We start from the raw sequence: 27,403 nt of genomic DNA, 5'->3' as shown, positions 1-27,403 counted from the left end.
CCGCATCGCTTCTGCAGAAATTGAGCTTGGCACAGTAGCTTCTACTATCGAGATGATCGCGGAAAGATAGACAGACCCGCCCCGCCCCCAAGAAAAATCGCATTTCCCCTCCCGCCTGTCCTGGTTTAACCCGCCAGGTTTTCATTCATAAGCCCTTGGAGCGCTCAGGTCAGGCTGGGCTGAACAGGCCCCGCCCACCACGGCTGTGCCGAGAAGGAAAAAGGAGGGGGCGCGTCAGGCATCGCTTCCCCGATTGGTGCACCAGAGGAGTGACGTCGTGGGAAGTGGCCGGCCGTTGGACAACTGCGCCGGTTGGGGGCGTGGCCCATCCCTGCCGCTGCGGGTATTACCTCCCGGCAAAGCCGGCGCCGGCTCAGATGGAGAGGAGGAGGCGAAGGGCGAAGATGTTTGGTGGGAGCGCCGCCTTTGCGCACTGGCCACGTGAGGAACCGGGGATCCCGCTTCCCATCTGACAGCGGACCCCACCCCCAATTTCCCCAGATTTCTCACCCAATGCCCCCCACCCTGTCCTTAATTTTGTGATTTCCCTGGAAGGTTGCTCCCCAACACCACCCCTGGCTTTTCTGCAGTCCTCCATCCCGGCTCCCATTACTGGTGCAGAAGTCCTGCTCCTTTCTCTCCATCCATCACCATATTCTCTTTTAACCCCCACCCCCCAAAAAAGAACCCCCTGTGCAGCAGAATCCTACCCAGAGACTGGATCCCAAATAGCCTGGGATCCGTTGGCCAGCTGCTTTGAAAATAACATTTCCCCCTGCTAGCCTCGCCAAACCCAAATTATGCCCCTATTTGGACCCCTTTCAAATTAGCACCTCTCAAACCAGTACCTGTTTCCTCCAGCCCTTAATTCCCCAGTCCCTTGAATATCATTTTCCCCCACCTGGCCCCCAACCTGGAAAAAAGGAAAATCTAAAATCGCCAGTCACCCCGCTGCCTCCCACCCCTTTCTGGGACCTTTTAGGTTGCCTGTTTCCTCCTTTCTCAAAGCTGACCCTTCCATAAATGTATCTACTCCATCCTTCACAGCATCTGTTTCCCTCCATTTCTCATCTGCTAATGCCAGCACTAGTGCTGTTTTGGCCTTCTGGAGACCTATAACCAAGGTCCAGTGGTTTTTTTGGGGGGGTATATCCCCCTAATCCATCCAGGTCCCTTGTCCCCCTCTCCCCAACTCCTTAGAACACCTGGTCGTCTTCCATAGAAAACCCACATCTCCTCACCCACCCCAACCGTATTTCTTTCCCCCTCGGCTCCCCAACAATGGACTTCCTCCTCAGTGGGGTGGCAGCCTGTGGGGCTTGCCTGTTTACCAACCCGCTGGAGGTGGTGAAGACCCGCATGCAGCTGCAGGGAGAGCTCCGGGCTCCGGGGACCTACACCCGCCATTACCGCAACGTCTTCCATGCCTTCTACACCATTGGACGGGTGGACGGCCTGTCAGCTCTCCAGCGGGGCCTCTTGCCCGCCTTGTTTTACCAGTTTGGCTTTAACGGACTCCGCTTGGGCCTCTATGGGATCGCCGACACGGCGGGCTACATTCACGCCTCCGACGGGAGCATCAGCCTGCTGCGCACCACCGTGGCTGGGGCATTGTCTGGGGTGGTCAGTGCCACCGTGAGCAGCCCCATCTATATGGTGGGTCACAAAGCGTGGGGAATCAGTACAGGGACGGATGGGGAGGGGTTGCAAGCCGTTGGGTAGGTGGGTGCAGGAGCGTAGGAAGGAGGGTGGGGGGTGGTTCACCCCAGATACCATCATGCAGGGGGGTGACAAATTATCAAAGAACAATTACTGCCCTACTAGGGAGGTTCATAAAAAAACTTTTTATGAAAATGCCTGCTCCAAAGGTCTTATCTTACTACACTAGGGATTATATAGCTATATATGAAATTTCATGTTTATCAGTTAATATCTTGACCCTCCTCCACAAAACAGCTGTTTATTTGGCTGTTTTCCTATGTCGTGAAGGCTGAAATTTCAGTTCAGTGGAGCAGGGTCAAGATATATACATAATGTCTGTACTGCATTGCTTACTGTGGCAGCACCTGCACTTTGGAACTCCTCGCCTATTGCAACAAAGCATGTGCCTTTGCTAGACTCTTTTCGGGCACCTGCTAAAAGCATTCTTCTTTAGGCAAGCATTCCTAGATGCTTAGGAAGTTGAAGTAATTTTAATCTTAATATTTTAGCTTTTGTATGTTTTAAAGTAGGATTGTTAATTTTTCTTGATTTTACTGCTGTGGTGTTTTTTTTGTTTTTGTTTTGATAAACCACTTTGCAGGTTATTAAAAATAAATTTTATTAAATAGATAAACAATAAATATAAATAAAATAACACAAGCCAAAACACAATCCATCTTGTAAATTTAAGTATTGTCCACAGTCGCCTACTTGTTATCAGAGGCCCAGAATCCACATTCCTTTGTAAGAAAATATAAAATAATGTAAAACCGTTTTCGCAGGCAAAAAAATAAATAAAATCATTGTCGGGGGAGGGTGACAAGAAATTTTCTGTGCTGGGTACCACCAGACCTTCCTACGCCTCTGGGGGGGTGGAATTCCGTCGTCCCAATTCCGGAATTCTGCAATCTGAGTGGCAAGAAAGTCAGGTTTGTGTTCTGTGTAGAACTGGGTGGTGCATGAAACTTTGCATGTGTCTGTCCTTATGTGCAATGGAGACTGGTAGGGTGCAAGGCAGGGAGACCAGTAGTAGGTTCACCACCACAACCAATGGCAAGCAGAGCCCACTGATTCTAGTTTTCTCCCCATCTGCCCCTTGCTGAGTCCCACAAAAGCAACACTGAGACTCAGGAGGAAGCTGGTGGGCAATGCCACGCCTTGGGCTGGTTGAAAGGAATAATAGGCCGGTGGGGTTGGTGGCACAGTGCCCAATTTGCTTGAATGGACCAGCAGCCTCTGTTGCTGGTATGGCATGTATATATATATTTATCACTGAGTTCCAACTTGAAGGTCTTCTGTGGCTTTCTGTCAACGCAATCATTCATAGGAAAAGTCCCAGTTTCCCTTCAAGACGTACGTCTTGATTTGTCTCACTGGACTTAAGGCCAATTTAAGTTCATTGACAGTCTTATCAAAAATGACTTTCCAATTACTCCCTTTTTATCCATCTGACAGCACCCACTGCTGCTAGCTGTTGGGGATTTGGCCAAGAGGGGATGTGGTGCCTAGGCTGAAAAGATCCTCCTTTAACTGCTACATACGCCACACTAGTCCTCAGCATTTAAAACACAGAGAGGGACAGATACACACAGCTGTTATTTTTCTTCATTTACAACCAGCTGGTCTTAAAGACCCTGAGATCAAAACACTGTCATTATCTGTCACACAGTGTCAGATGTTGACTTTCTGGACATCTTGTCATTGTGGTCCATCCATTCCTGCATCCTCCTCCCTCCCAATACTGGCCAATAGCAAGATGCTACAGAACAGCCTATGTGTGCTGTTAAGTAACACACTCTGTTTTCCAGTACTTGGAAATTATTGATAGCCTTGAATGTAGGCATTTGAATGCCCTGGTTCATGGAACAAAGTTCCACCTGAGAAGCACTTCCCTGCCCTGGAATGGAAGTGTCGTTTCTGGTTTTCGGAGGTGGCATTTCTCTGTAGGGAGGCATATCCTTATTTTTATTAATAGGCCCCTTATGTTGTGACAGGGACGTGGGTGGCGCTGTGGGTTAAACCACAGAGCCTAGGGCTTGCCGATCAGAAGGTCAGCAGTTTGTTTTTTTTTTTGTTTTTTTTTGCATTTTAAAATTTTTTATTAATTTCATTCTAAATACAATATATCCGAAATACAGAACTTTCCATTCATTTTTGACTTCCTTCAGCGACGTTGACATTCCTTCGAATTTGAGTCTTTGAAACACATTCCATCCTTACATATTGCGATACATATCTCCCTTTATACATTATTTCGATTTGAACAATACTTGTTAATTCTTTACAGTGCCTCTTTAAAACCCACTAGCGTTGTATTTACAAAACATTTATTCTCCAGATAACCCACAAATTTCCCCCAATCTTCAATAAACTTTTGATCTTTTAGGTATCTTAATTTCCCTGTCAATTTATCCAACTCAGCATACTCTGTCAATTTTGCTCTCCACTCTGCAACTGTTGGCATTTCTTCCTGCTTCCACCTCTGGGCTATCACAATTCTGGCTGCTGTAACCGCGTACTGGAATAGTTTACAATCCTTTCTCCTGATGTCCTTTCCCATAATACATAGTAGAAAAGCTTCTGGCTTTTTAACAAAAGTGTAACCTAGCATCTTTTTCAGTTCATTATATACGTCCTCCCAGAAGCTTTTAACTTTCTTGCACTCCCACCATTGATGATAAAACGTCCCCTCCATAAGTTTACACTTCCAACACTTATTGTCTATCTTATACATCTTAGCTAATTTTACAGGAGTCATATACCACCTGTATTGCATCTTCATTACATTTTCTTTTAGTAATGTACAGGCTGTAAACTTTATATTTACTCTCCACAGCTTTTCCCAATCTTCCATTTGAATGTTATATCTTAAATCCCTTGCCCATTGTACCATCACTGACTTCACTTCCTCATCCTTCGTATTCCACTCCAGCAGTAGTTTATACATTTTGGAAAGGTTTTTGTAATCACTATTTATTATCTCTTTTTGAAATATTGATTCTTTTTCTACGTATCCTCTTTCCTTCACCTCTGTTTTAAACAACTCATTTATCTGGAAGTAATGCAGCCAACCTTGTGAAGAAGGTCGGCAGTTTGAATCCCCGCAACGGGGTGAGCTCCCGTTGCTTGGTCCCTGCTCCTGCCAACCTAGCAGTTCGAAAGCACGTCAAAGTGCAAGTAGATAAATAGGTACCGCTCCAGTTGGAAGGTAAGCGGCGTTTTCATGCGCTGCTCTAGTTCACCAGAAGCGGCTTAGTCATGCTGGCCACATGACCCGGAAGCTGTACGCTGGCTCCCTTGGCCAATAAAGCGAGATGAGCGCCGCAACCCCAGAGTTGGCCACAACTGGACCTAATGGTCGGGGGTCCCTTTACCTTTACCTGTGTTGTGACAAGATGTTTCTTCCATTTCCACTGCAGGTGAAGACCCATATCCAGGCTCAGTCCGCTGCTGAGATCGCTGTAGGGCACCAATACCAGCACCAGGTATGTGGGGCTCGCTCGGTCTTTTACATTGTCCAGAGTCAAACTGCTGGTCCATCTAGCTGAGCGTTGTCTACACTGGCTTGCAGTGGCTTTCCTGGATTGAATATGGAACCTTCTGCATGCAGAGCTCTGCTCCTGAGCTAAGGCCCTTCCTTAAGAGCATTGATGATAGTTTTCAGGGGCCTAGCCAGGCATGCTGGCCCTTTAAGAACTCCCAGCTCGCTTGTACCAAGGGGGCAGTATCTCCCATGAAAAGATTTTATTACCCTGGCAACCCTCAGGGTTGCCCAGCATCCAGGCCTCCCCATGGGGGTCACTACCAGGAACTGCCAGCAACACTGTTGATGAAGTGTACTCAGCGGCCACAGAGGATGGCTGGGTTCCAGAGAGACAAAGTGATGTTCTCTTTTCACATTCACATACTTCAGGTAATCATGTGGAAATGGGTAGGGGACCTGCAGCCCTCTGTATGTTGCTGGACTCCCAGCTCCCATAGTTCTTGGCCATTTGCTCTATGGATATGGGCTGACGGCGGTTGGTGCCCAAAAATATGAAAGGCCACAGGTTGCCCACCTGTGTCTTGTTCTCAGCGGGCTGCCCCCAATGGCAAAAATGTGTATTGCAGGATGGGGTTGTGTTACACCAGAGCAGGCTTCCTCAAACTCGGCCCTCCAGATGTTTTTGGCCTACAGCTCCCATGATCCCTAGCTAGCAGGACCAGTGGTCAGGGATGATGGGAATTGTAGTCTCAAAACATCTGGAGGGCCAAGGTTGGGGAAGCCTGCACCAGAGTTTCCCAAACTTGGGTCTCCAGCTGGTTTTGGACAACAACTCCCATCATCCCTAGCTAGTAGGACCAGTGGTCAGGGATGATGGGAATTGTATTCCAAAAGCAGCTGGAGACCCAAGTTTGGGAAACCCTGCATTACACACTCAACGACGGAATGTCTATGCCTTTTATAAGACACTTAGACTGTGGTCCCGCCAAACATTTAAGGGACATTTCAAGGACATGATTTCTTCTGAGAAGTGTAGTTTACCCCCTTAGAACTACAATTCCTGGCACCCTTAAGCTACAGTTCCCATGATTTTTGGGGGGGAGTCATGTGCTTTAAATGGATGGTGTTCCTTCAGCCTTACAAGTGTAACAGAGTAAGTCTCTGTATACCCATGATGGAAATGTCTTGGCCAGTGGTGGGAGCTTCTGGGCCTCCAGATGTTAGACTGCAGTTCCCATCATCCTTAACCATTGGCCATATTGGCTGGGGCTGATGGGAGTTGGAGTCCAACAGTACAAGACCTTGTATTGGAAATCATTAAACCGGGTGCCCAATTAATTGCAGCTCCCGTCACAATATATCACAATATCTCGATGGCCCTTGTGGTCTCTTCCAACTCTATGATTCTATGAACTGATTCTCCAGGCCGTCTGCTTGGCCACTATAAGAACAGGATGTTGGCCTGATGTAGCAAGCTCTTTACACGATCTAACTGGCTGCACGTTTCAGTCCTAACTGGCCAATGACATTTCAGGGGGGCATTTGTTTCTCATTTTCTCTCTCTCCCCATGCTCAGGGGATGCTCCATGCTCTGGCCATGATCCACAAAGAGCACGGCGTGTTGGGACTGTGGCGCGGGTCCCTCTCAGCTGCACCTCGTGTCATGGTTGGCTCTTCTACACAACTTGCTACCTTCTCTTCTTCCAAAGAATTATTTAGCCGACTTGAGGTAAAGAGGGTGCAGAGATGCAGAGGTGACTGGGCTTTTGTGTGTTACCATAGCAATTCCAACAGCATCCTGGGTTTGGATTGCAATGGTGCTGGTGGGATTTGGGGATCCACTCTGCTCTGATGGATATAGATGCTAGTTGTTGTATAGGTGCAATATAGCAGCCCACACCTGACAAAGTTAGGTTGGTATGCATCTTTGGTTTATGTTGAACTTGCACTCCCTAAGTCAGGTGTGAAGGAACTTTGAGTGCTCCAGATGTTGCTGAACTACAATTCCCATCATCCCTGACTGTTGGCTATTTTTTTCTGATGGGGCTGATGGGAGTTGTAGTTCATCAACATTTGGTGGGGCAAAGGTTCATCATAACTGCCCTAAGTAAGTCATGGTGACATTGCTCTTTCCACCTCTGAGCATTCAAGCCCAAATAGCGTATTTCAGAATCTATCAATACAAGTGTGTGTTTTTGTTTGTTTGGTGGTTTTGTTGTACGTATGATGTAAACCTGCTAACCTTTCCCAGAGGGCTTAATTGTGTTTGCATTGTGATTTGCATTACGAGTCGGGCTTGATTTGTGCAAGGAGAGCAGGTTGCAAATGGATTCTCTATTGCGTTCAGGACGGCTGAGGCCAGGATTGTGTGTGTGCTGCTGCCCATTTTAAAGATAATTAATACAGTGGTGCCCCGCAAGACGAATGCCTCGCAAGACGAAAAACCCGCTAGACGAAAGGGTTTTCCGTTTTTCGAGACGCTTCGCAAGACAAATTTCTCTATGGGCTTGCTTCGCAAGACGAAAACGTCTTGTGAGTCTTGCGTTTTTTTCCGCTCCCCCCCCCCGCTTTTCTAAGTCGCTTTGCCGCTAATAGCCGCTAAGCCGCTAATAGCACTAATCCGCTAAGCCGCTAATAGGGTTGCTTCGCAAGACGGAAAAACCGCAAGACGAAGAGACTCGCGGAACGGATTCTTTTCGTCTTGCGAGGCACCACTGTACATTGGTTCAAATCTTATACCAAACCGCCCCCCCGCTGCAAACTGAATACATAATGCAGACAAAAGAAATGTGCATCTGTGTGATTGCTTTGTGTAAATTTATTCTATTTTTGCCTGTTGTGGGGAAGAAAAAATGGCTCTGGTGCCAAGGAGCAGAGTAAGATGCTGAAACTCTTGCCACCAGGTACATTGCACTTGGTGCTCAGGTCCAAAAGGGTGTGCATGTTTCATTTCAAAATAAAAGCATGTGGTTCTCAGAATGCTCATTCTCTGCTCAGTTTAAATCCCTGAGCTTATGGGCTGCAAACCCATAAAGCATTCGGCCGATGGTTCCTGCACTATTCCTGCTTCTAGAGCTCATGACCACATTGGTCAGACCATTGGTCCATGTAGCTCCGCACTGTCTACACCAGGGATGGGGAACCTTTTGGTCTTGGTGGGCCAGATCTTTATATCCCCCTTCTACCCATCACGTGGGCCAACTTTGACAGGTGGGTGGGACCACCCACCTACTAATAATCTGGCAGCATAGAATCATATACCGTATTTTTCGCTCTATAAGACGCACCAGACCACAAGACGCACCTAGTTTTTGGAGGAGGAAAACAAGAAAAAAAAAATCTGAATCTCAGAAGCCAGAACAGCAAGAGGGATCGCTGCACAGCGAAAGCAGCAATCCCTCTTGCTGTTCTGGCTTCTGGGATAGCTGCGCAGCCTGCATTCGCTCCATAAGACGCACACACATTTCCCCTTACTTTTTAGGAGGGAAAAAGTGAGTCTTATAGAGCAAAAAATACGGTAATTATAGAGCTGGGAGTGCCCCCCCAGAGGGTCATCTAGTCGAATCCGCTGCAATGCAAGTATCTCAACCAAAGCATCCATGACAGATGGCCACCTAAACTCTGCTTAAAAGATTAAAAAGGAGAGTCCACCTCCTCCCAAGGGAGATCATTCCATTATTGAACAGTTCTTATTATATGATGTCAAGTGATTGACACATGGTGGACCTGCCCAGAGTTGGCCAACATGGTGGAGGAGATAGCAGCTAAGCAGGGCTGATTTGCCCATCAGCAGATGTATGGAGAGCTCTGTATCCAGAGTACTGCAGGGAGGGACCAGCTGCATGAGCATCCAATCAGCCCACATCTCTACCTGCCACACACCTGTCATCACATGTAATGGCAGGTTGGCACAGTTTTGCGGAAATGGCCTGGTGGGCCACATCTGGTCTGGTTGCAGGGTTCCTCAACTCTGGTCTACACTGACTAGCAGTGGATCACCTGAATTTTACACAAGTGACTTTCTCAGCCCTGGCTGGAGATGCCAGGGATTGATTTTGGGACCTCCTGCTTGCCAAGAGCTCTGCCTCTGAGCTGTGGCCCTTCCACCTGCTCCTACTTGACCACTCACCACATATCCTTCCCATCTCCCATCCCCAGGTCTTCCCTAAGGACAGTTGGCTGCTGGCATTGAGCGCTGGAATGACGAGCAGTGTCACTGTGGCTGTCGCCATGACACCCTTTGATGTGGCCAGCACCCGCCTCTACAATCAGCCTGTAGGACCTCGAGGTGAGGTAAGCATGGCTTGCGAGAAACATGGTGAGAAAGCATGAGCTATTGGTGTGTTTTAGGGGCAGGGTAGACAAGGGCGAAGATGGAGACCATGGGAAGGATCCAGGTTAAATTAGTTGCACTTATGCACCATTGAAATCAATGGGGCTTAAGTGTGTGTCATGAGTCACCTATCCCATTGATTTCAATGGGATCTATGTGCAACTAACTTGGTCTGGATCCCAGCTTGCCCCCAGATCAATTATTATCTGTCCATCTCAGATGTCCCAGTCAATTCCCGGAAACTGGAGGCTTTCATTAATATTTTAGAATTAATAAGATTACCAATAAGATTTAAAAACTGGGTTTCACTGAAAGTGAAAATAAGTTTGCAGGCTAATCCTATGCATGTTTATTTGGAAGTAAACCCCTCTGTGGGGAAATGTGCATACAGTTACATCTTTTAGGAAGCTGACTGTATCTCGAATCAAACCACTGTCATCGCTGATTTCCAGGGTTTTAGACTGGGGACATTCTTAGCCCCCCACATGAAACCTGAAACCTTCTGCCTGCAAAGCAGATGTTCTACCACTGAGCTGCAACCCTTCCTAAAAAGAATTCAAAGCCTATACAGGGATCAAATCCAGAGTTTTGGTGTCATTAGCATGGAGCGCTAACCAATTGAGCGTTTCAAACATTCACTCATCAGAAACTGAAGTCCATCCTCTCAAAAGTAGTGTGAAAGTTCTCCCCTTCTGAATTTGTAAACCAAATCCATCTGAATTTAGATAAACAAGCTTCTGGTAGTCCAGTGTCAAAACTGATTTTGTTTGAAAATCCCCCTTCTGATATTATAAACTACCAATATTTGCCTGTTATCTATACACAATCAATTCCTTCCGTCTCCAGTACTCTCTTTTTGCCTTTAAAAACAACTCTGGTTGTTGCCTTGATCAGTTTCCTAGTGCCCACGGTTTCTTTACAAGTGCCACTCACTATGACAACATCCAAACTGTACCTTTAAAGCACAAGGCTTCATAGCAGAGCTACGATTCCAAGCAACTTTAGCAAACTACAGTTCCCAAATTCCTTTGGGGGGCTGGGTGAGAGAGAAACCCAATTGATGTTTCCTGCAATTCAGCTGTAAAGATTGGGTTTCCCCAGGGGAAAGTGGGAGAACACAAGTTGAAGTCTGAATTGAAACCTCATGGTGAAAAGCTGAAACTACAGAGTTTTGAGAAATTGAAACCTAAAGTCCGAGACTGGTTACATTATTACCAGATAAATGAAACCTTTAAGCAGGACAGGAAACTAGGATTTCAGAAGGAGAGGTCAAAGTTAGAAACAGAATTGCTAGAACCCAATACTAAGAATCTGTCTAGAATGTATAATCTGCTGCTAAAATGGAACACACAGGATGAAACGGTTAAATCAGCTATGATTAAGTGGGCACAAGATATTGGTCATGATATTATGTTTGCTGACTGGGAGCAGTTATGGACCACAGGTATTAAATTTACGGCATGTAGTGCCTTGAAAGAGAATATAATGAAAATGATCTATAGGTGGTACATGACCCCAGTCAAGCTTGCAAAGATATATCATCTGCCCAATAACAATTGCTGGAAGTGTAATGAATGCGAAGGAACTTTTTATCACCTTTGGTGGACCTGCCCGAAGATTAAAGCCTACTGGGAAATGATCTATAATGAAATTAAGAAAATCCTTAAGTGGACATTTGTAAAGAAACCGGAGGCTTTTCTCTTGGGCATGGTAGGCCAAATGGTTCCAAAGAAAGATAGAACATTTTTTATGTACGCAACAACAGCAGCAAGAATCCTTTTGGCGAAGTATTGGAAGACTAAAGATTTACCTACTCTGGAAGAATGGCAGACCAAGGTGACTGAATTTATGGGACTGGCAGAGATGACCGGCAGAATCCGTGACCAGAGGAGAGAGACAGTGGAAGAAGACTGGAAAAAATTCAAAATCTATCTTAAAAACTGTTGTAAAATTTCGGAATGTTAAGATGTCAAGGGATTGGATATAAAGAATTACAGCTGTAAAAATTGAAATTTAAAAAAAAACTTTAAAGAGAATTAAATATAAAAAGGGATGAAGGATTGCTAAAAATTTTAAAATAAGGATGCAGTGAAGGGGAGGTTTGGGGAAGTCGTGTTATGTTTGTCTGTTTTTTGTTTATGTTGTAAAATTAATAAAAATTACTTTAAAAAAAAATGAATTGAAACCTCAGTGAGTTTTGTAAGAAAGGGGGAAAATAAAAACACAGCTTGATTTTCTTCTCTCTCTCTTCTGCAGGGCCTGATGTACAAGGGCCTTTTTGACTGCCTCTCCAAAATCATCCGTTCGGAAGGTTTCTTTGGGATCTACAAAGGCCTAGGTGCTTCCTATTTCCGTATCGGTCCTCACACCATCCTGAGCCTCCTCTTTTGGGACCAGCTCCGCCAGTCCTACAGCGGCTGGACACAGCAGAAGCGATGATGTCAGCTGCACCGGCCGCTGCCGGCTGCCTGCTTGAACTCCCCGCACATCTGCAAGGCCAGGGTCGTCCTCCTGCGATGTTTCTGACCTTGGCTCCGGGGCCACGGTGAGCCTTGCAACCCATCACGCGGCAGCTGAATTTGCCTGTGATTGTTCTCACTGGCTTGGACCTTTCTCTTTTGCTGGCTGCACATTTGGGAAGATGCTTTATATACATACATATATATATATACACACATATATGCCCACAAAACCCTTCCCCAAATAGCAAAGCTTGCGGCTGTAGCTTATCAACCGAGGAGACGATTGTGTGAGGCGAGCGGATGGAGAGCATGTTTTAGGATTTTTCCAACCAAAGCAGCCCCCTTTCCTTAGGCCAGCCCACCAAGGTGAAGGTAGCCTTCTGTCAGTTGCTTATTATGGTCTGCTGAGTCCATGGCCAGCTGCCCAACAGCCCCAAGCAAGAAGCAATCAAAGATTTGTGGCTGGCGAAGCCAGCCCCACGTTTTTTAGACAGAGGCCTGTGAGCCTCACAAAGGCGTTTCCATAGCAACCATTGTAGTAGGTAGGCCTCATAGGCCTCCTACGTCCATGAGAATCCAGTTGCAATAGGCCAGCCCCTGGGTGGCGCTAGAATGCAATATTTCTCCTTCCACTACTCCCAGTCTCAGCTAAAATTAAAATTCAATTGTCGGGAGATGGCAATTCAGGTTACTTTTTGATTCCATCCTCTCAAATCTGCTGAGGAGGAGGGAGGAGAGTGACAGCTGTCCAAAGATGTTGGAGATCCAGGGTTTTATCACGATTGTGACTAAACCACGTTGTATAGCAACAAACCACACAAACGCTAAAGAAAGTGCTTTTACCACAGGTGTGGGAAACCTCTGGTCTGCCAGATGTTGTCAAACTACAGCTCCCATCAGCCCCAGCAAGCATGGCTAATGGCGAGGCAGGGTGTGTAAATCTAGCTCAACTCATGCTCTAATAGCTGCAGTCCCAGGAAGAAGAGGCGGCAAGGTCTTTATTCCAGTTATCATTGGAGTAACATTTATTTGTGATCCATACACATCATTCCTTAAAAATGGACCTATGAATTCCAGTTAGCACTGAGCAATATATATGACTGGGTTTTTAATGCAAGACTTAGAAGTATATCGGTTTTTTATATATTTTCAAAGGATGGTCAGTTACTGCCTTTTCCCAGCATGCCTCTGTGCAACTTGACACTCTAGCACAGGGCAATATATAACCTAAAGAAGTCTGAAAGAACCACCTTAGTTGAAATATCGACAACAACAGGGGGATGAGGGTGTGTAGGAAAGAAAAATAAAAGAAACACCTCATAAACATCTGCTTTTGGTCCTCAAACCCAAGAATTTACTATGTATGACTCTAAAAGCTTATATTATAAACAATGGTTGGTCCAAATAAAAGGCATATTGTTTTTTAACTGACTGAATTTTGTTCTAACGGACTGATACACCAAAACACCCTTGTTGCAGGAAATTCAAAAGGCAGGTTGGAGAAGGTGGTTGATACATTGGCAAACAGGTGCAGCAACCTGGAAGGACAAGTCCAGCTCCCCTCCCTGAACTGGGTGGGGTACATAGTTGGAGCTGAGAGGAATAGACCCCCTTCCAAAGGCAAACGGAAGCATAGCAAGCCAATATCGTCCAAAGGCAGGGGGGAGACCTGAAACCACCTTCTGGGAGAGGAGGTGCCACGAAACCGCCCTCTGTCGTGCAAATGTCCTTTGGGCAATCAGAGTCCATGTCCAGAGAGCCGAAGCAGCAGATGGATGATCCAGACATTTAACCAGAAGTAGCCTCCTTAAGAGTCTTCACCCAAAGGATTCTGGGATTGCAGAACAGATGGTAAGCGGCTGCATCTTGGAGATGTGCTAACCAAAGATGCCGGGGTTGAGGAGCCTCACGCTGCGTACGAAGGTGTGGAAATGCTCCACTGTCCACGGAGGCTGAGAAGGAGAAGCTGGAACCTCTGTTCCTGGGGCTGCACTGCTGCTTAGAGGACTGGCACCGGAGGAAAAAAGGGAAGGGAGTGTGTTACTGTAGGGGTACTCCAAATTCTCTCTCTCTCTCTCTCTCTCTCTCACACACACACACACACACACAGCCTCTGCCTCTTTACCACCAGCTCTGCAAAGTGCCTTTCTGCTGTGCCCGTGTGTTCAAGAAGCAATGCAGAATTCCTCCATGAGGACTGGCACCTTTCCTTTAAGATGTTAAAAAGCCCTGCACCAGGAGCACAGCTGTCAACTTACAGATTTGAAAATAAGGGACCAGCAGCCTCGGAAATAAGGGATCAGCGGCCAAAATAAGCTATTTTCCAAGCACAGGTATGTTCAACTTCTGAGCCCCTCCGAGCCAAAGGCAGAAAGCCCAACCAGCAGCAAAACAAAGCCTCAAGCGGTGGTTCCCACAGCACAGCAACCCGGCAAAGGAGATGCAGCAAGGAAAACCACCGTCACCTCTCCGCTGGGAAGCGCTGAGCAAAGGTGAGTCCCCAGGCAACGTGACCAATTTGATCAGCACAAGGCATGCAAGCTCCACCCCCCCCAGTCCTTCTTAAGACTCCTTATTGGGTGAGCAACGAAGCCAAGCAACACAGTTGGAGCCTCCCTCCTCCCTGGCCGGCAGGGAGGGAGAGGAGCTGCTTCCTTTGAAACCCGGAAAATTTAAGGGACATCATCAATAAGGGACAGCAGCAGGACACGGCGCTGGGATAAGGGACTTTCCCGCCAAATAAGGGACGGTTGACAGCTATGACCAGGAGCCTGCCTAGCAGAGCTCTTACTGTAGCTGTTTTACAGCAAGGGTGGGGAACTTCAGCCTTCCTTGGAGCCAAATGTTGCCCTCCCAGCCTTTCTTTCTGGCTCTTGAGACTCTTCCCCAGTCACACCCTCCTCGAGTATTTCTGCCCGGCTGGTCAGTGCATCCTTGCTTGCCTGGATGGAGAAGAGGGAGAAGCAAATGTGGTCCTCAGTCTGCAAACAATTCTCCAAGTATACTCACTGGATATAGGTGGGGTTGTTGAAGGTGAGAAGCAGGTCTGTCCCGTACTGGGGCAGGCGCAGCAAGACCAAATGTAGAGTCACCTCGTTCTTGGCCTGTAAGCGAAAAGGGAGTCATCAAAGCCCTTGGGAAATGTTTTCTTGTTCTTCTGTTTTCTGATCACCTAGCACCCTCCCCCCTCCAAATGCAAAGACACTACTCAAGAAAATGAGAATGTAAAAAAAACACACACCATGAGAAATGTAGTTTACCCATCACAGAGCTACAATTCCCTGCACCCGTAACAAACTGCAGGTAGAATTGGAAGAGCCATGTTGAAAAGAGAAGGCACTCTCTCCCGGCTTTTAAAAACTGGTCCTTCCAAATCCTAGCCTTCTCTGGCAGTGCTGGGGATTGAACTCAACCACAAAAATGGGTAACGCCCAAGCAGGGACTTGAACCCTGGACCCTCAGATTAAAAGTCTGATGCTCTACCAACTGAGCTACCTAGGCTCTGGCTGAGGGGCAGGGAACCTGTGGCCTTCCAGCTGCTGTTTGGACTCCCATCAGCCACAGCCAGTGTGGCAAGTGATCAGGGATGGAAGTCTTGCAGTGTCTGGAAGGCCACAAGTTCCCTATCCCACCTCTAGTGAAAAGAAAGAGAAAGGGGAAAGAGGAGGAAACTAAGTTTGGAGTCCCTCTTCCAAAAAGAGTTCTAAGCAGACACCTTCTGTTTTAACCACTGAATGCCTGCTGGAAATTTTTATATGCCTTTGAATTTATGTAGGCAATTTAAAAACATAGTTCATCAACTATGTTTTTTGATTGCCTACATAAATTGGATGGCATGGAAAAAAATTCAGGAGGCATTTAATTTCAACTTGTTGCATGCTTTTTATTTATTATATATAAATACTCTTGCTGTAAGCCATTTTGGTTCCCACCCCCTAATGACGAAGCAGGATATATTTTTATAAATAAATAAGCAACCCCTCTGCCCCCCTGAGCAGACCTTGAGCAATCCTTGAGAGAAAAATTCCCAAGTGATAACCAGTCAACACTGCTAGGGTAATTTATACCTGAATAGGGGTGGGAAACCTCTGTCTCTATTTAAGCCTATAGTGATAGAATCAAAGTTCCTGATAAGTTCTATTCAGGCAGCCCTGATACCCACCTCCTCATCAAACTTGGCCACCAGCTGGCGGGCGGTGAGGCCCCAGGCGCTGCTGCAGCCTTCCAGAGCTAGGAGATGGGGTGCAAACGTTTCCTGGCTCAAAATCTCAGCGCTGGCAGAAGCACCAGCTATGTCCTCAAAGTGATATCTGGTTGGAAAAGGGGAGGGGGGAAAAAATGTGAACACCAGTTTCAGTCATGGGAAAAGACCAACAGGTGACCTCCAGTATCTTATAGGTAAGCAGAGATCAAGCCTCACACTCCATCCAGCATTTCCCAGGCAGAGATTCGGCAAAATTGGAGATGCTGGGGATCGAACCCAGGGCCTCATACATGCAAAGCATGCGCTCTCCCACTGAGCTACATCCCCACTTCCTGTTCTAGCAGGCTGGGAGCGCTCTCATGGTTTGTTCCATTTGTTCCTCACCTTACACAAGAGAGTCAGGGTGAAATGAAAAATTGCACAGAAACAAACTAAATTGTTAAGTCTTTCATAATATGGCCACAGTGTGTTATTGCCCTAATGGGTATAGAGGGAAGAGTTCTGAGCAGCGGCGATCAAAGGGCGATAAAATGCAGAAAGAACAATCCGATTAAAGATAAAACGTATGCAAAGTACCACCCACAACAGCAGCCATTTTGGTAATAACACAGTCATCCTAAGATGGTTAATACTTATAGTGAGACCGTTGTCTCAATTCATGCCCATATTATGAAAATCAAACTTCCTATTTTAGCTGTTTCGCAGTGGAGTCTCCCTTTAAAGGTCCTTCACTAAGGACAGCAGTTGAAAACTGGAAGCCTGAAATATTCTTCCACTGGTCCCTGTCCACACATTTAAAACGGGAGTTTGCTCTTCTTCATTCTGTCTCTTTAGATGTTATCTAGAACAGGAGTGGGGAGCAGGGTGGCTTGCCACAGATCAGCAAAGATGCCTGACTCCCAATTGTTTTAAAAGGGCAGGAACACATGGGCCCAACTCCACCCACCTTTTTCAGATTAGGTTGCTCTGGAAAAGAAGAAACAATAACCAGGAATGGGATTATTCTGTGAAGGGACTGTGAGCTCAACTCAGTTCTAGTACTCAAAACAAATCCTGGTGTGTGTTTTTAAGGCTATGTCTTATTCACCCAGTTGATGGATCCTGGGGTTTTTGAAAACACTTAGTAGAACCTGCAAGCTTGAAGGCATAAAATCACAGAAGTGTGGAGCTGAAAGGAGATTCAAAGGGCCATCTAATCCAACCACCATCCTCTTTGTACCCCATGTTAAGAACTCTGTGCAAGGCCCCAAATAGTAGGAGGAAAGCCCCTAAAACTAAACTCGTACTTTTCTATGCCTGTGAGACAAAGACTGCCCACAAACCTGGGACTTTGTCATTGCTAACTGGTTCATTTGTACGCTGCCAAGCATTTTGTATTTTTTTCATACTGCAATCTGGATAATTGGGTGGGTGAGTGTGTCTGGAGAAGACCATGCTTATAGTTTTCTGTATTTGTAATTGTTTTTTGGGGGGGGACTAGTTTTTAAAAAGGAAAGGAGAACGTGGAGATGCTGGGGATTGAACCCAGGACCTCATACATGCGAAGCATGCGCTCTACCACTGAGCTACATCCCCTTCCTGATTCTATGAGGCCTCCACCAAAGCATCTATTGTTCAAGGAACTAAATGTGTCTCTGAGAACCCATTGTTGCCAGCTGGGTGAGGAAGGGACCATTAAGCCTCAGGTTACATTAAAACAGGAAGCTAGAAATTAGCACCTGTCTCTTATCAAAGCAGAAGGAGCATATTTATCTGCCTGCCTGCCTATCTACCTAGGCAGTGGGACACATCCAGCTACAAACAGATCCAGAAACTCATTTATGCTTGACATTCATTTACCCTCTTAGGTTTCAACAAATCTGGATTCCACCAACTGAATGCAGTGTTCGAAACTCCCATTATTCTAGGCGTGTTTTGCGACAGGGAATCTCATTAGTGCGAGCAGTTTCTGAGCTCTGGGTGCAGTACTGCGCCTAAGATTTCAGATTAAAACTGCAGAGTGGACGGAAAGGAGGAGCTTTTTCCTGCCTCCCCACTTCCAGCTACTCTCTGAAGACTGGAGAAGAGACCCTTTTAAGAATATCAGGAGGGGTGGCAGGGGAAGGACTAGAGACCATGGGTAGGCAAACTAAGGCCCGGGGGCTGGATCCAGCCTAATCGCCTTCTCAGTCCGGTCCACGGATGGTCTGGGAATCAGCGTGTTTTTACATGAGTAGAATGTGCCCTTTTATTTAAAATGCATCTCTGGGTTATTTGTGGGCCATAGGAATTCGTTCATTATTATATTTTCAAAATATAATCCGGCCCCCCACAAGGTTTGAGGGACAGTGGACCGGCCCACTGCTGAAAAAGTTTGCTGACCCCTGGACTAGACCATGTGAAAAATGAACGTAATAATTCAGCTGCAGTTGGTTCATTTTCAGGTTTGTATTCTTGTTACATAAAAAAAGCGTGCCTAGACATTCCATTGTTGCGCCCATAACCTAGGTTTAAGGTGCCATTTAGCTCCTAGCCATCATATATCAGTTTCTAACACTGACTGAATGGTTCACATGAAGGTTCTTGTGCAGTTCCTTCCTTACATTTCTCGTTTGCCTGCAGAGCAAGGAGTAAAAAGTGGAGATGGCACCCAGAACTGCATACATGCACAGCATGCGCTCTCCCACTGAGCCACATCCCCTGGTTCCACAGCTGCTGAGTACTCTCTGGTTGTTGTTGTTATTATTATTATAAATTAGTAGATTTATACATTGCCCTTCATCAGAGGATCTAGGGTGGTTCACAGAGACAAAAGCACAAATAGTTAAAACAAAAACAACTGAACTGTAAACCCCCACCCACCCACAAACACATTTAAAAGGCATTTGAAAGCATTACTGCCTCTGAGCGTGGAGACAGAACGTAGCCTCCAGGATCTATGGACGCAGAGAAAGAGCCTCCATCCTGGCTGTGTTCAATTCTAGCATTAAGGACCTCTAGGGCAGTTCTAAGGATCACATCTCCTTCCATGTGTTTAGGCTTTTCTCCCTGCCTAAACACATTTAAGGCTTGAGTCCTGCATAGGTACACTTCCCCTGCGGAAAAGCACCCCTGATCGCAGTCCGGCGTGAGCCCCGGAAAACCTGCCAAGGACTGCACTCTAAATCCTTTCATAACTCTGCAGCACATATTTGCTAGAAGCAGTTAAAAATCGGATCGCTTTTTGTCCTGTCTTAATGGCCACCACTCCAGGGGTGCAGAGAAAAACTGTGTATGCATGGGAATAGCCAGGATTTATGTTTCGGGGGGGGGGGGGGGCGGGACAGCGGGGACAGAACGCTCACCTGTCATCATCCTCTGCCTGGCTCTGTCTAGCAGATTCAGAATGAAATGTCTCAGCAAAATTACCTTTCTCTGGACCCCAAGTGCTCAGAAAAATCTGTCAAAACCTTTCTACAATTTCTACTTTTAGTTAAGTATTTTTATTTATTTACTTGATCTTTGCTACACCCATGTGTGTATGTGCTAAAGCATTTATTTTTTAAAAAAATACAGTGGTACCTCGGGTTAAGAACTTAATTCGTTCCGGAGGTCTGTTCTTAACCTGAAACTGTTCTTAACCTGAAGCACCACTTTAGCTACTGGGGCCTCCAGCTGCCGCCACATGATTTCTGTTCTCACCCTGAAGCAAAGTTCTTAACCCGAGGTACTATTTCTGGGTTAGCGGAGTCTGTAATCCGAGGTACCACTGTAGTGCGTAAGAGTGTCTTCTTAAAAAAAAAATAGAAGAAGATTCCTGCATTACAGTCGCGCTGGATGCACACAAAGCCACCCGACAATAGGGGAAAAAGAACCACCCTGGAGATGCTGGGGATTGAACCCAGGACCTCATACATGCGAAGCATGTGCTCTACCACTGAGCTACATCCCCTTCCTGGGTCTGCAGTGTCTCCACTAAAATATCTACCACTAAAGGAAATGAAAGAAAACCTCTGACAACACATTGCTGCCAACTAAGTGAGGAAAGGAAAGGATTTTTTTTTTTAAAGCTTCAGCTTGCATTAAAAAGGAAACTATAGTTTAAAACTTGTCACTTATCAAAACATACCTATTGTTGGAATCATAGAATTGTAGAATTAGAAGGGACCTCATGGGTCATCTAGATAGACAGACAGACAGACAGACAGACAGACAGATGGTGTCTGTGTCTCTGTGTGCGTGTGTGTGGCGTTAAAGGACAGGGAAGCCTGAATGATATCTGTGGGTCACTTCCAGGCCTGTGATTCTGTAGCTGGTGAGGTTTGGAATCTAGCTGCTGAACCTGTCAGACCAGTTCCCTTTGTTGGGCTGATCTCCTTAACAGCCCCTCAGTCATTTCCCTTGGACTACTGCAATGCGCTCTATGTGGGGCTACCTTTGAAGGTGACCTGGAAACTACTAATCCAGAATGCGGCAGCTAGACTGGTGACTGAGAGTGCCTGCCGAGACCATATAACGCTGGTCCTGAAAGACCAACATTGCAGTGGCGTAGCGTGGAGGGTGCAGGGGGGGCCAGGCACAACATCTGGGGGTTAGGGGGCGCAAATCCACGGGTTAGGGGGTGCAAATTACTTGCCTTGCCCCGGGTGCTGACAACCCACGCTACGCCACTGCAACATTGGCTCCCAGTATGTTTCCGGGCACAATTCGAAGTTTGGTGCTGACCTTTAAAGCCCTAAACGGCCTCAGCCCAGTATACATGAAGGAGCGTCTCCACCCACATTGTTCTACCCGGACACTGAGGTCCAGCACCAAAGCCTTCTGGTGGTTCCCTCCCTGCGAGAAGCAAAGTTACAGGGAACCAGACAGAGGGCCTTCTCAGTAGTGGCACCCACCCTGTGGAACACCCTCCCACCAAATGTCAAAGAAATAAACAACTATTTGACTTTTAGAAGACATGTGAAGGCAGCCCTGTTTAGGGAAGTTTTTAATGTTTGATCTTTTCCTGTGTTTTTAATATCCTGTTGGAAGCTGCCCAGAGTGGCTGGGGAAACCCAGCCAGATGGGCGGGGTATAAATAATAAATTCCCTGCACAGCAAGGAGTAACAAAAAGTGGAGATGCTGGGGATTGAACCCAGGACCTCATACATGCAAAGCATGCGCTCTACCACTGAGCTACATCCCCTGGCTCACCACCTGCTGCCCATTCTCAGGTTGGTTGATTTGTGCCACCACATGGTCACTCTTCTCATTATTGGTCTGTTAGGGGCGCTAAGGTGTCATTAGGATACTATTTGCAGAGCTACATTTCCCAGAACCCTCAACAAACCAGCAGCCCCAGGATTCCTTGGGAGGAAGCCACAACAATTAAAACGGCATTAGAGTGCTTTAGATCTATGGTGTGGATGTCACCTATACTTCCCTGCTGATGGGATGTTTTCGCAATCATTCTCTTCTCTCCCCCAGTTCAAATAAATAGCTAGAAGAGCATAAGATGCCATGGACAACCTCCATTTTTGTCCTGCCTTAATAACCATCCAAAGGTGCAGAGAAATAGGAAGGGAAATGTTTTAGCATTTCCGAAACAGCACGTTAAGAGCAGGGATGGGAAGATCGGATCTTTCGTTTCTCATTTTTCCAGTCTGCTTTTCATATGCAGTTCTAATGGAAACATTTCTGAGAGCAACTTTCCCTAACGGAATGCATTTCTTTTCATAATTCCCTCTAATGCATGGGTCTGTATGCACACACTTTCCCCATATATATGCATTTTCCATAAAATGTTGGTTAGAGGACTACATTGCAAAATGCAGATAAAATGGCTGTGTTCGGTTCTCAAATTGTTTCAGATTTGACAAGATTCAGCTTTAAACGCAAAGTGAATCAAACCACACACCCCTAGTAAAGTCTTAAAAAGGGATTTAAAAAAAGAAAAAGCAGAACACTTCAGGAAAGCTGTGCTGAAGGACAGATGTTTATTTCCTCCTCAAAAAAATCTGGAGATGCTGGGGGTTGAACCCAGGACCTCGTACATGCGAAGCACGCGCTCTCCCACTGAGCTACATCCCCTTCACCTGTCTTTGCTCTGTTACTGCAGGCTAAGAGTGGCCTTGCATGGTGAGCTGCCCGACATATTATTGCAGTTATTATTGCAAAATTGCTTCGAGGCGGTTTCTGGGAAGCGATTCCTGCGTGGAATGAAATAAATAGGCTTCCCTGCTTGTCTTTTGTTTGTTTTTTAAACTCATGCAGAACTACATCAGATAAATGCCCAAGGGGAGAAAACGTTTTATGAAGGTCTGGAGGAAGATATACAAGTACAAAACTCATGATTTCCCCCCCACCAGTGTTGGGAATCAGCCCTCTCTACGTGTGATGATAGGAGAGATTTCTCTGAGCAGGTGTATTTAAATCTCAGTTAGTCAGTTTAGGATTAGGGTTCTTCCTGCAAAACCTTACTCCATTTCGCAACAAAAGGACTGCAATTCCCATCACAAACCTGGCAGCATTTTCTTCGGGGACATCTGCCTGGTACTCCAGAAGTTCTACGATGAAGCTCTGATCCGTGCTGGGGTGAACAAAGACTTCCTGGTTATCAGGGACCTGGCGCATCTCACTGGAAGGGGAAAAGTTGGGTGAGATGGGGGAATCAAGTAAGACTGGCCTGAGTTTGTTAAGGTTGGGTAGGTGGGCTAAAGGTATCAGCACCCTTTATGAGGCTTCCCCATCGCTCAGCCTGGATACTGAGGTCCTCCTCTGAGGGTCTTCTGCTGGTTCCCTCACTGCGAGAGGCCAAGTTACAGGGAACTAGGCAGAACGCCTTCTCGGTAGTGGCGCTCTCCCTGTGGATGTCAAGAAGATAAAGAACTGCTCCAACAGAGCCTAACCAGATGGCCCCAAACAGAACCCAACGATAACAGCCACACTTTGCCACTTCCTCCCAGCACCTGGTAATCTGAGGTATACTGTGCCTGCTCATGGATGCTCCATTTATCATAATCATGACTGATAGCCATTGATAAGCCCATCAAGGCAGAGGGCCTTCTCAGTTGTGGAACACCTTCCCTTCAGATGTGAAGGAGATAAAGGACTACACAACATTCAGAAGACATCTGAAAGGCAGCCCTGTATTGGGAAGGTTTTTTATACTTGATGTTTTACTATGTTTTATATATGCTGTAAGCTGCCCAGAGTGGCTGGGGAAACCCAGCCAGGTGGGCGGGGTATAAATAAAATCCTCCTCCTCATAATCTTCCATGATTGCGTCCAATCCTTTTTTTTTAATTAAAAAGATGGCAAGGGGAGGGAGAGACATATAAGCTATAAATTAGCACAATCTCTTAGGCCAATTAAATCCACAAGCTAATTGTGTATTGTATTTTTAAAAAATGCAAGGGAATGCAGGAAAGACTTTACCTCCCTCTATCACCCTCTTTTCTTAGCTTAGGGGCAAAGCAAAGGGGAACTCCCTGCTGGAAGAACTTAGGTGTGAGGATACCCTCAATCAAACTGCTGCCTCCAGGGTCTGACGCACCTGACATCCAGGCTTCCAGGAGGGAGGAAAGCAGAAAAGGCTCCTCCAAAGAGCGGGTGGTCTTGTGGCTGTGGACCCACCTCATTGTCCATGGCCTTCTGCCTGCAAGAAAAGTGGAGGGAAGATTCATTTGAGTGTACTGTTTTTTTGGAAAGAATTTGAAGCTGAACATTACAGGTGTCATCACCTCCAATACCCCAGCTTAATTTCTTCAGATAATATTTAGTTATTTGATTTCTTACCTGCCCTTCACCACAAGATGCCAGGGCGCAGTACAACAATATTAAAAACAGTTTAAAACAAATCACCGTCACAGGAAGAGGCGAGTCGTAATATATAACTCAGGCATCCAAGGTCAGGATATAGAGCGGTGACTCTTCAGCATACGGAGGACAAAAGCTGTACGATGACGTGACACACAAGGAAAAGGGGAAAGGGAGGGAAGAGGAAGAAAAATCAAACTCAGACATCAGTTCTTAAACATTGTATATGCCGACAGCCACAGATTCACTTCTTACATATTCTCACTCTTGTACACACACAACCTACAGCAGATGCCTACAAAAATGTACACAGGGAAGGATCATAGTTTGGGGAATGTCTGTGGCTCAGTGGCTGAGCATCTGCTTTGAACGCAGAAGGTCACAGGTTCAATCCCTGGCTTTTCCAGGTGAAACCCTGGAGAACTATTGCCAGGCAGTGTAGGCAGCTCTGAGCTAAGTGATCACAGAATCACAGAACTGTAGAGTTGGAAGGGACCCTGAGGATCATCTAGTCCAACCCCCTGCAATGCAGGAATATGCAGCTGGTCCATACAGGGATTGAACCTGCAACCTTGGTGTTATCAGCACCACGGTCTAACCAACTGAGCTATCCAGGCCCCCGAAGAGACTGGAGCCTTAATCCAGCGCCTTAGACCGCTTGGCTACGCTACCTCCGCTTGGTAACTTGGTGACTTGGTAAAGAATACAAGGATGTTCCTAAGAACATGAGGATGGCATCAAGATAAGCACGGGTGTGGCCTTGGCTCTGACAGCTTGAAATAGGGTTAGCCAAATCCATCATGGGCAGGTTTTTTTAAACCACTTCTTCAGCCTTGTGTACCCAGATGTTGCTGAACTACAACTCAAATCACCACCAATTAGCCATTGGCTAAGCAAACATCTGGAGATCCAAGGTTGAAGACTCACCCTCGGGACACGGGTCGCACTGTCTAAACCACAGAGCCTAGGGCTTGCCGATCAGAAGATCGGTGGTTCGAATCCCCGCAACGGGGTGAGCTCCCGTTGCTCGGTCCTTGCTCCTGCCAACCTAGCAGTTCGAAAGCACATCAAAGTGCAAGTAGATAAATAGGTACCACTCCAGCGGGAAGGTAAATGGCGTTTCCATGTGCTGCTCTGGTTCGCCAGAAGCGGCTTAGTCATGCTGGCCACATGACCCGGAAGCTGTACGCCGGCTCCCTCGGCCAATAAAGCGAGATGAGTGCCGCAACCCCAGAGTCGGCCACAACTGGACCTAATGGTCAGTGGTCCCTTTACCTTTACCTTTACCTTAAGCAAACATCTGGAGATCCAAGGTTGAAGAGTTAGTAGACCCTCCAGGTTCAGAAGCACGGTACCCCTGAATCTGGAGGGTCTATTAACTAGTCGCTTATTGATCCTCCAAAACAGGGATGGCCAATGTGGTGCCCTCCTGGAGCTTGTGAGACTACAACTCCCATCATCCCTGACAAATGGCCACGCTGGTTAGGGCTGGAACTGAACAATGTGGCGGGCACCACTCTAGCTACTCCTGAAAGGCGGTGGGAGGGCTGCTTTTAATCTTGTTCAGCATCATCTGACCACCCACAGATGGAAACAGGAGACTGGGGCTAGGTGGCTAGGGTGAAGAGATGGGCAAGGCGGGCCGATGGGGACAAACGACGAAGAGTCCAGTGGCACCTGGAAGAGAGACGACTTTAATAGGGCGCAAGCTTCCGTGGACCACAGGTCGCTTCGTAGCTACGTCATGGAAAAGAGGGAATTCCTGGAAATCTGCATGGGGGGTGGGAAAGAAGTAATTCCTTTTATTATTTTAAAGGCTCCCTGCTTGATTATTGGGATGACCCACTCTCCCTGGGCCAGGCTCACCTTCGAGTCACGTTCGTTTCTAGGGCTCCGGCTGCTGCTTCCCCTTTAAATCGTACCTCGCGAATGAATTGCCCGCCCAAAGGCGGAAGGTTTCGCATGCAAACCAACCAATCAGAAACTACGGATTGGACTCTGCCGCGCCTTCGCTCCGTGCATTCGATTGTGACGTCCTCAGAAGGTGGTGTGATTGACATGCGCTTTGTCCAATCGCGTAGGCCGATGTAGCCGACTGGTTTCGAGCGACTGGCTCTAGCAATCTAAGCCCCCGCCTAACCCCAGTGACGCTCTGAAAGGCGGTGAATGATACGCGTAGCAGCGAATGAATGAGCTTCCCCTTGTGCCTGCTTGAGAAGCGCGCTGTGTGACTCAGAAGCTGACACATTTCCTGCCCAATCCTATCTCTTACGATACTTTCCCTTTTTTTACTATTTCATTTTAAAATAATTAACTCTGATAAAATTGTGGCTGCAATGCGCTACTCTTTTACCTGGATCAATGGGACTAACTTCTGAGTAGCCACATAGAGGATTGCTCTGCGTATTTAACGGGGAAGCGATTGCTTTGACGTATTAAACATAATTCTATATCGTAGAATCATATCCACGATTAGAAGTCTAGGAATAATTTCATTTCCATATCATTCCCCACTCCAGTAGCTACGCACAATGTGGCTTATTTGGTTTAACTTTAACTGAATGGTTTTGGGGTGATTTTTTTTTTGATTTTTTTAAAATGCCAGGGCTACTGCACCTTTAATAGTCATGCAGAAGCTGGAATTAGTAAATGTAACAAGTCACCTGTTGGAATTTCTTCTTCTGGACCACTATTAAAGAAGCAGGTTCCCTGCCCTTATTTCTTCTTCTTCCTTGTTTTTCCACCTGGCCCCTGTAATTTTTATTGTGATGGGTCATTTAATTTTTAAATTGTTGCTGTTTTAAAGACGCTATGTGTTGTTGCTATTTTTACGCACTGGTTTTATATTATAAACCAGGTTGCAATTATAAGCTGAAGCACAGTTGAAAAGCACCATACGTAAATTAATTAATATTTATTGCATGCAATATATAGAAGTGTCAAGCGGGAGCTGCTTTTTTGCCATCACAGAGATAACAAAACTGCACCTGTTGGATGTCTGACTGTCTTGCCGCTATTCAAGGCACAGAGCTGATGCCTGCTAATACTACCCTAATATTTTTAAGCATCTTACTGATTTATTGCAGCAATTTATATGCTGCTTAACACCATAGTCAGTACAGTAAAGTTTAAAAGCTACAATAAAGATAAAATCAGTTAGAAGTAGCTGTAAACTTTTTTTGATGTTACTGTTTTATCTTCCGTAAGCCAACTTCTTTTCCTCATAAGTGTTCCCATGCATTTAATAGACAGAAATTCAGCAGCAGAAGCTTTTCCTGGAGCTGCATCTCAATGCAGGGGGAAAGCTTTACCTGCTGAATTCCTGTCTGTGAAAGGCACAGGGCAGGAGGTGCCTGGGGAGGGGAAAAAGAAAAGGTCACAAGCCTACAAGCAGAAGTTTTGTAAATTCCTGAAGAATAAAAGAAGTAGAGAATGTGGGAACAGGAGAAGGCAATTACTACTT

General features: G+C 46.3%; 2 protein-coding genes across 4 annotated transcripts; one reads left to right on the top strand and one right to left on the bottom strand.

Moving 5' to 3' along the window:
• The first annotated feature begins 971 nt into the window (after positions 1 to 971).
• Positions 972 to 13,405, top strand: SLC25A35 (solute carrier family 25 member 35). Of its 2 annotated transcripts, none has more exons than XM_081835504.1 (5): positions 972 to 1,656; positions 5,121 to 5,186; positions 6,762 to 6,914; positions 9,344 to 9,478; positions 11,775 to 13,405. In XM_081835504.1, the coding sequence occupies exons 1-5, from the start codon at positions 1,282 to 1,284 to the stop codon at positions 11,955 to 11,957; spliced, it is 912 nt and encodes a 303-aa protein (XP_081691630.1). In that variant the 5' UTR covers positions 972 to 1,281; the 3' UTR covers positions 11,958 to 13,405. The 2 variants fall into 2 exon arrangements, with proteins under 2 accessions (XP_081691630.1, XP_081691631.1); XM_081835505.1 differs by having other exon boundaries at positions 9,344 to 9,473; positions 11,775 to 11,936.
• On the bottom strand, positions 12,978 to 25,919 carry RANGRF (RAN guanine nucleotide release factor). Of its 2 annotated transcripts, XM_081835523.1 has the most exons (7): positions 25,807 to 25,912; positions 23,920 to 24,076; positions 23,678 to 23,779; positions 22,643 to 22,759; positions 16,143 to 16,290; positions 14,990 to 15,084; positions 12,978 to 13,987 (listed from the first exon to the last, which is right to left on the bottom strand). In XM_081835523.1, the coding sequence occupies exons 3-7, from the start codon at positions 23,767 to 23,769 to the stop codon at positions 13,858 to 13,860; spliced, it is 582 nt and encodes a 193-aa protein (XP_081691649.1). In that variant the 5' UTR covers positions 23,770 to 23,779; positions 23,920 to 24,076; positions 25,807 to 25,912; the 3' UTR covers positions 12,978 to 13,857. The 2 variants fall into 2 exon arrangements, with proteins under 2 accessions (XP_081691649.1, XP_081691648.1); XM_081835522.1 differs by lacking the exon at positions 23,920 to 24,076 and having other exon boundaries at positions 25,807 to 25,919.
• Positions 25,920 to 27,403: the final 1,484 nt, after the last annotated feature.

Source organism: Podarcis erhardii (assembly GCF_964252035.2).
Source record: "Podarcis erhardii genome assembly, chromosome: 13".
NCBI lineage: Eukaryota > Metazoa > Chordata > Lepidosauria > Squamata > Lacertidae > Podarcis > Podarcis erhardii.
This window is presented reverse-complemented; position numbering and strand designations above follow the sequence as displayed.

Bases quoted from the DNA above. Each gene is read 5' to 3' on its own strand.
- SLC25A35 (XM_081835504.1), top strand. From the start codon at position 1,282: ATGGACTTCCTCCTCAGTGGGGTGGCAGCCTGTGGGGCTTGCCTGTTT. The intron at 1,657-5,120 runs GTGGGTCACAAA...TTTCCACTGCAG, and splicing joins TGAGCAGCCCCATCTATATG to GTGAAGACCCATATCCAGGC. The intron at 6,915-9,343 runs GTAAAGAGGGTG...TCCCATCCCCAG, and splicing joins AATTATTTAGCCGACTTGAG to GTCTTCCCTAAGGACAGTTG.
- RANGRF (XM_081835522.1), bottom strand. From the start codon at position 25,904: ATGCGAAACCTTCCGCCTTTGGGCGGGCAATTCATTCGCGAGGTACGA. The intron at 22,760-23,677 runs GTGCGTCAGACC...TTCCCCTTCCAG, and splicing joins CCTGGAAGCCTGGATGTCAG to TGAGATGCGCCAGGTCCCTG. The intron at 16,291-22,642 runs GTTTGTGATGGG...TTTTCCAACCAG, and splicing joins CCCGAAGAAAATGCTGCCAG to ATATCACTTTGAGGACATAG.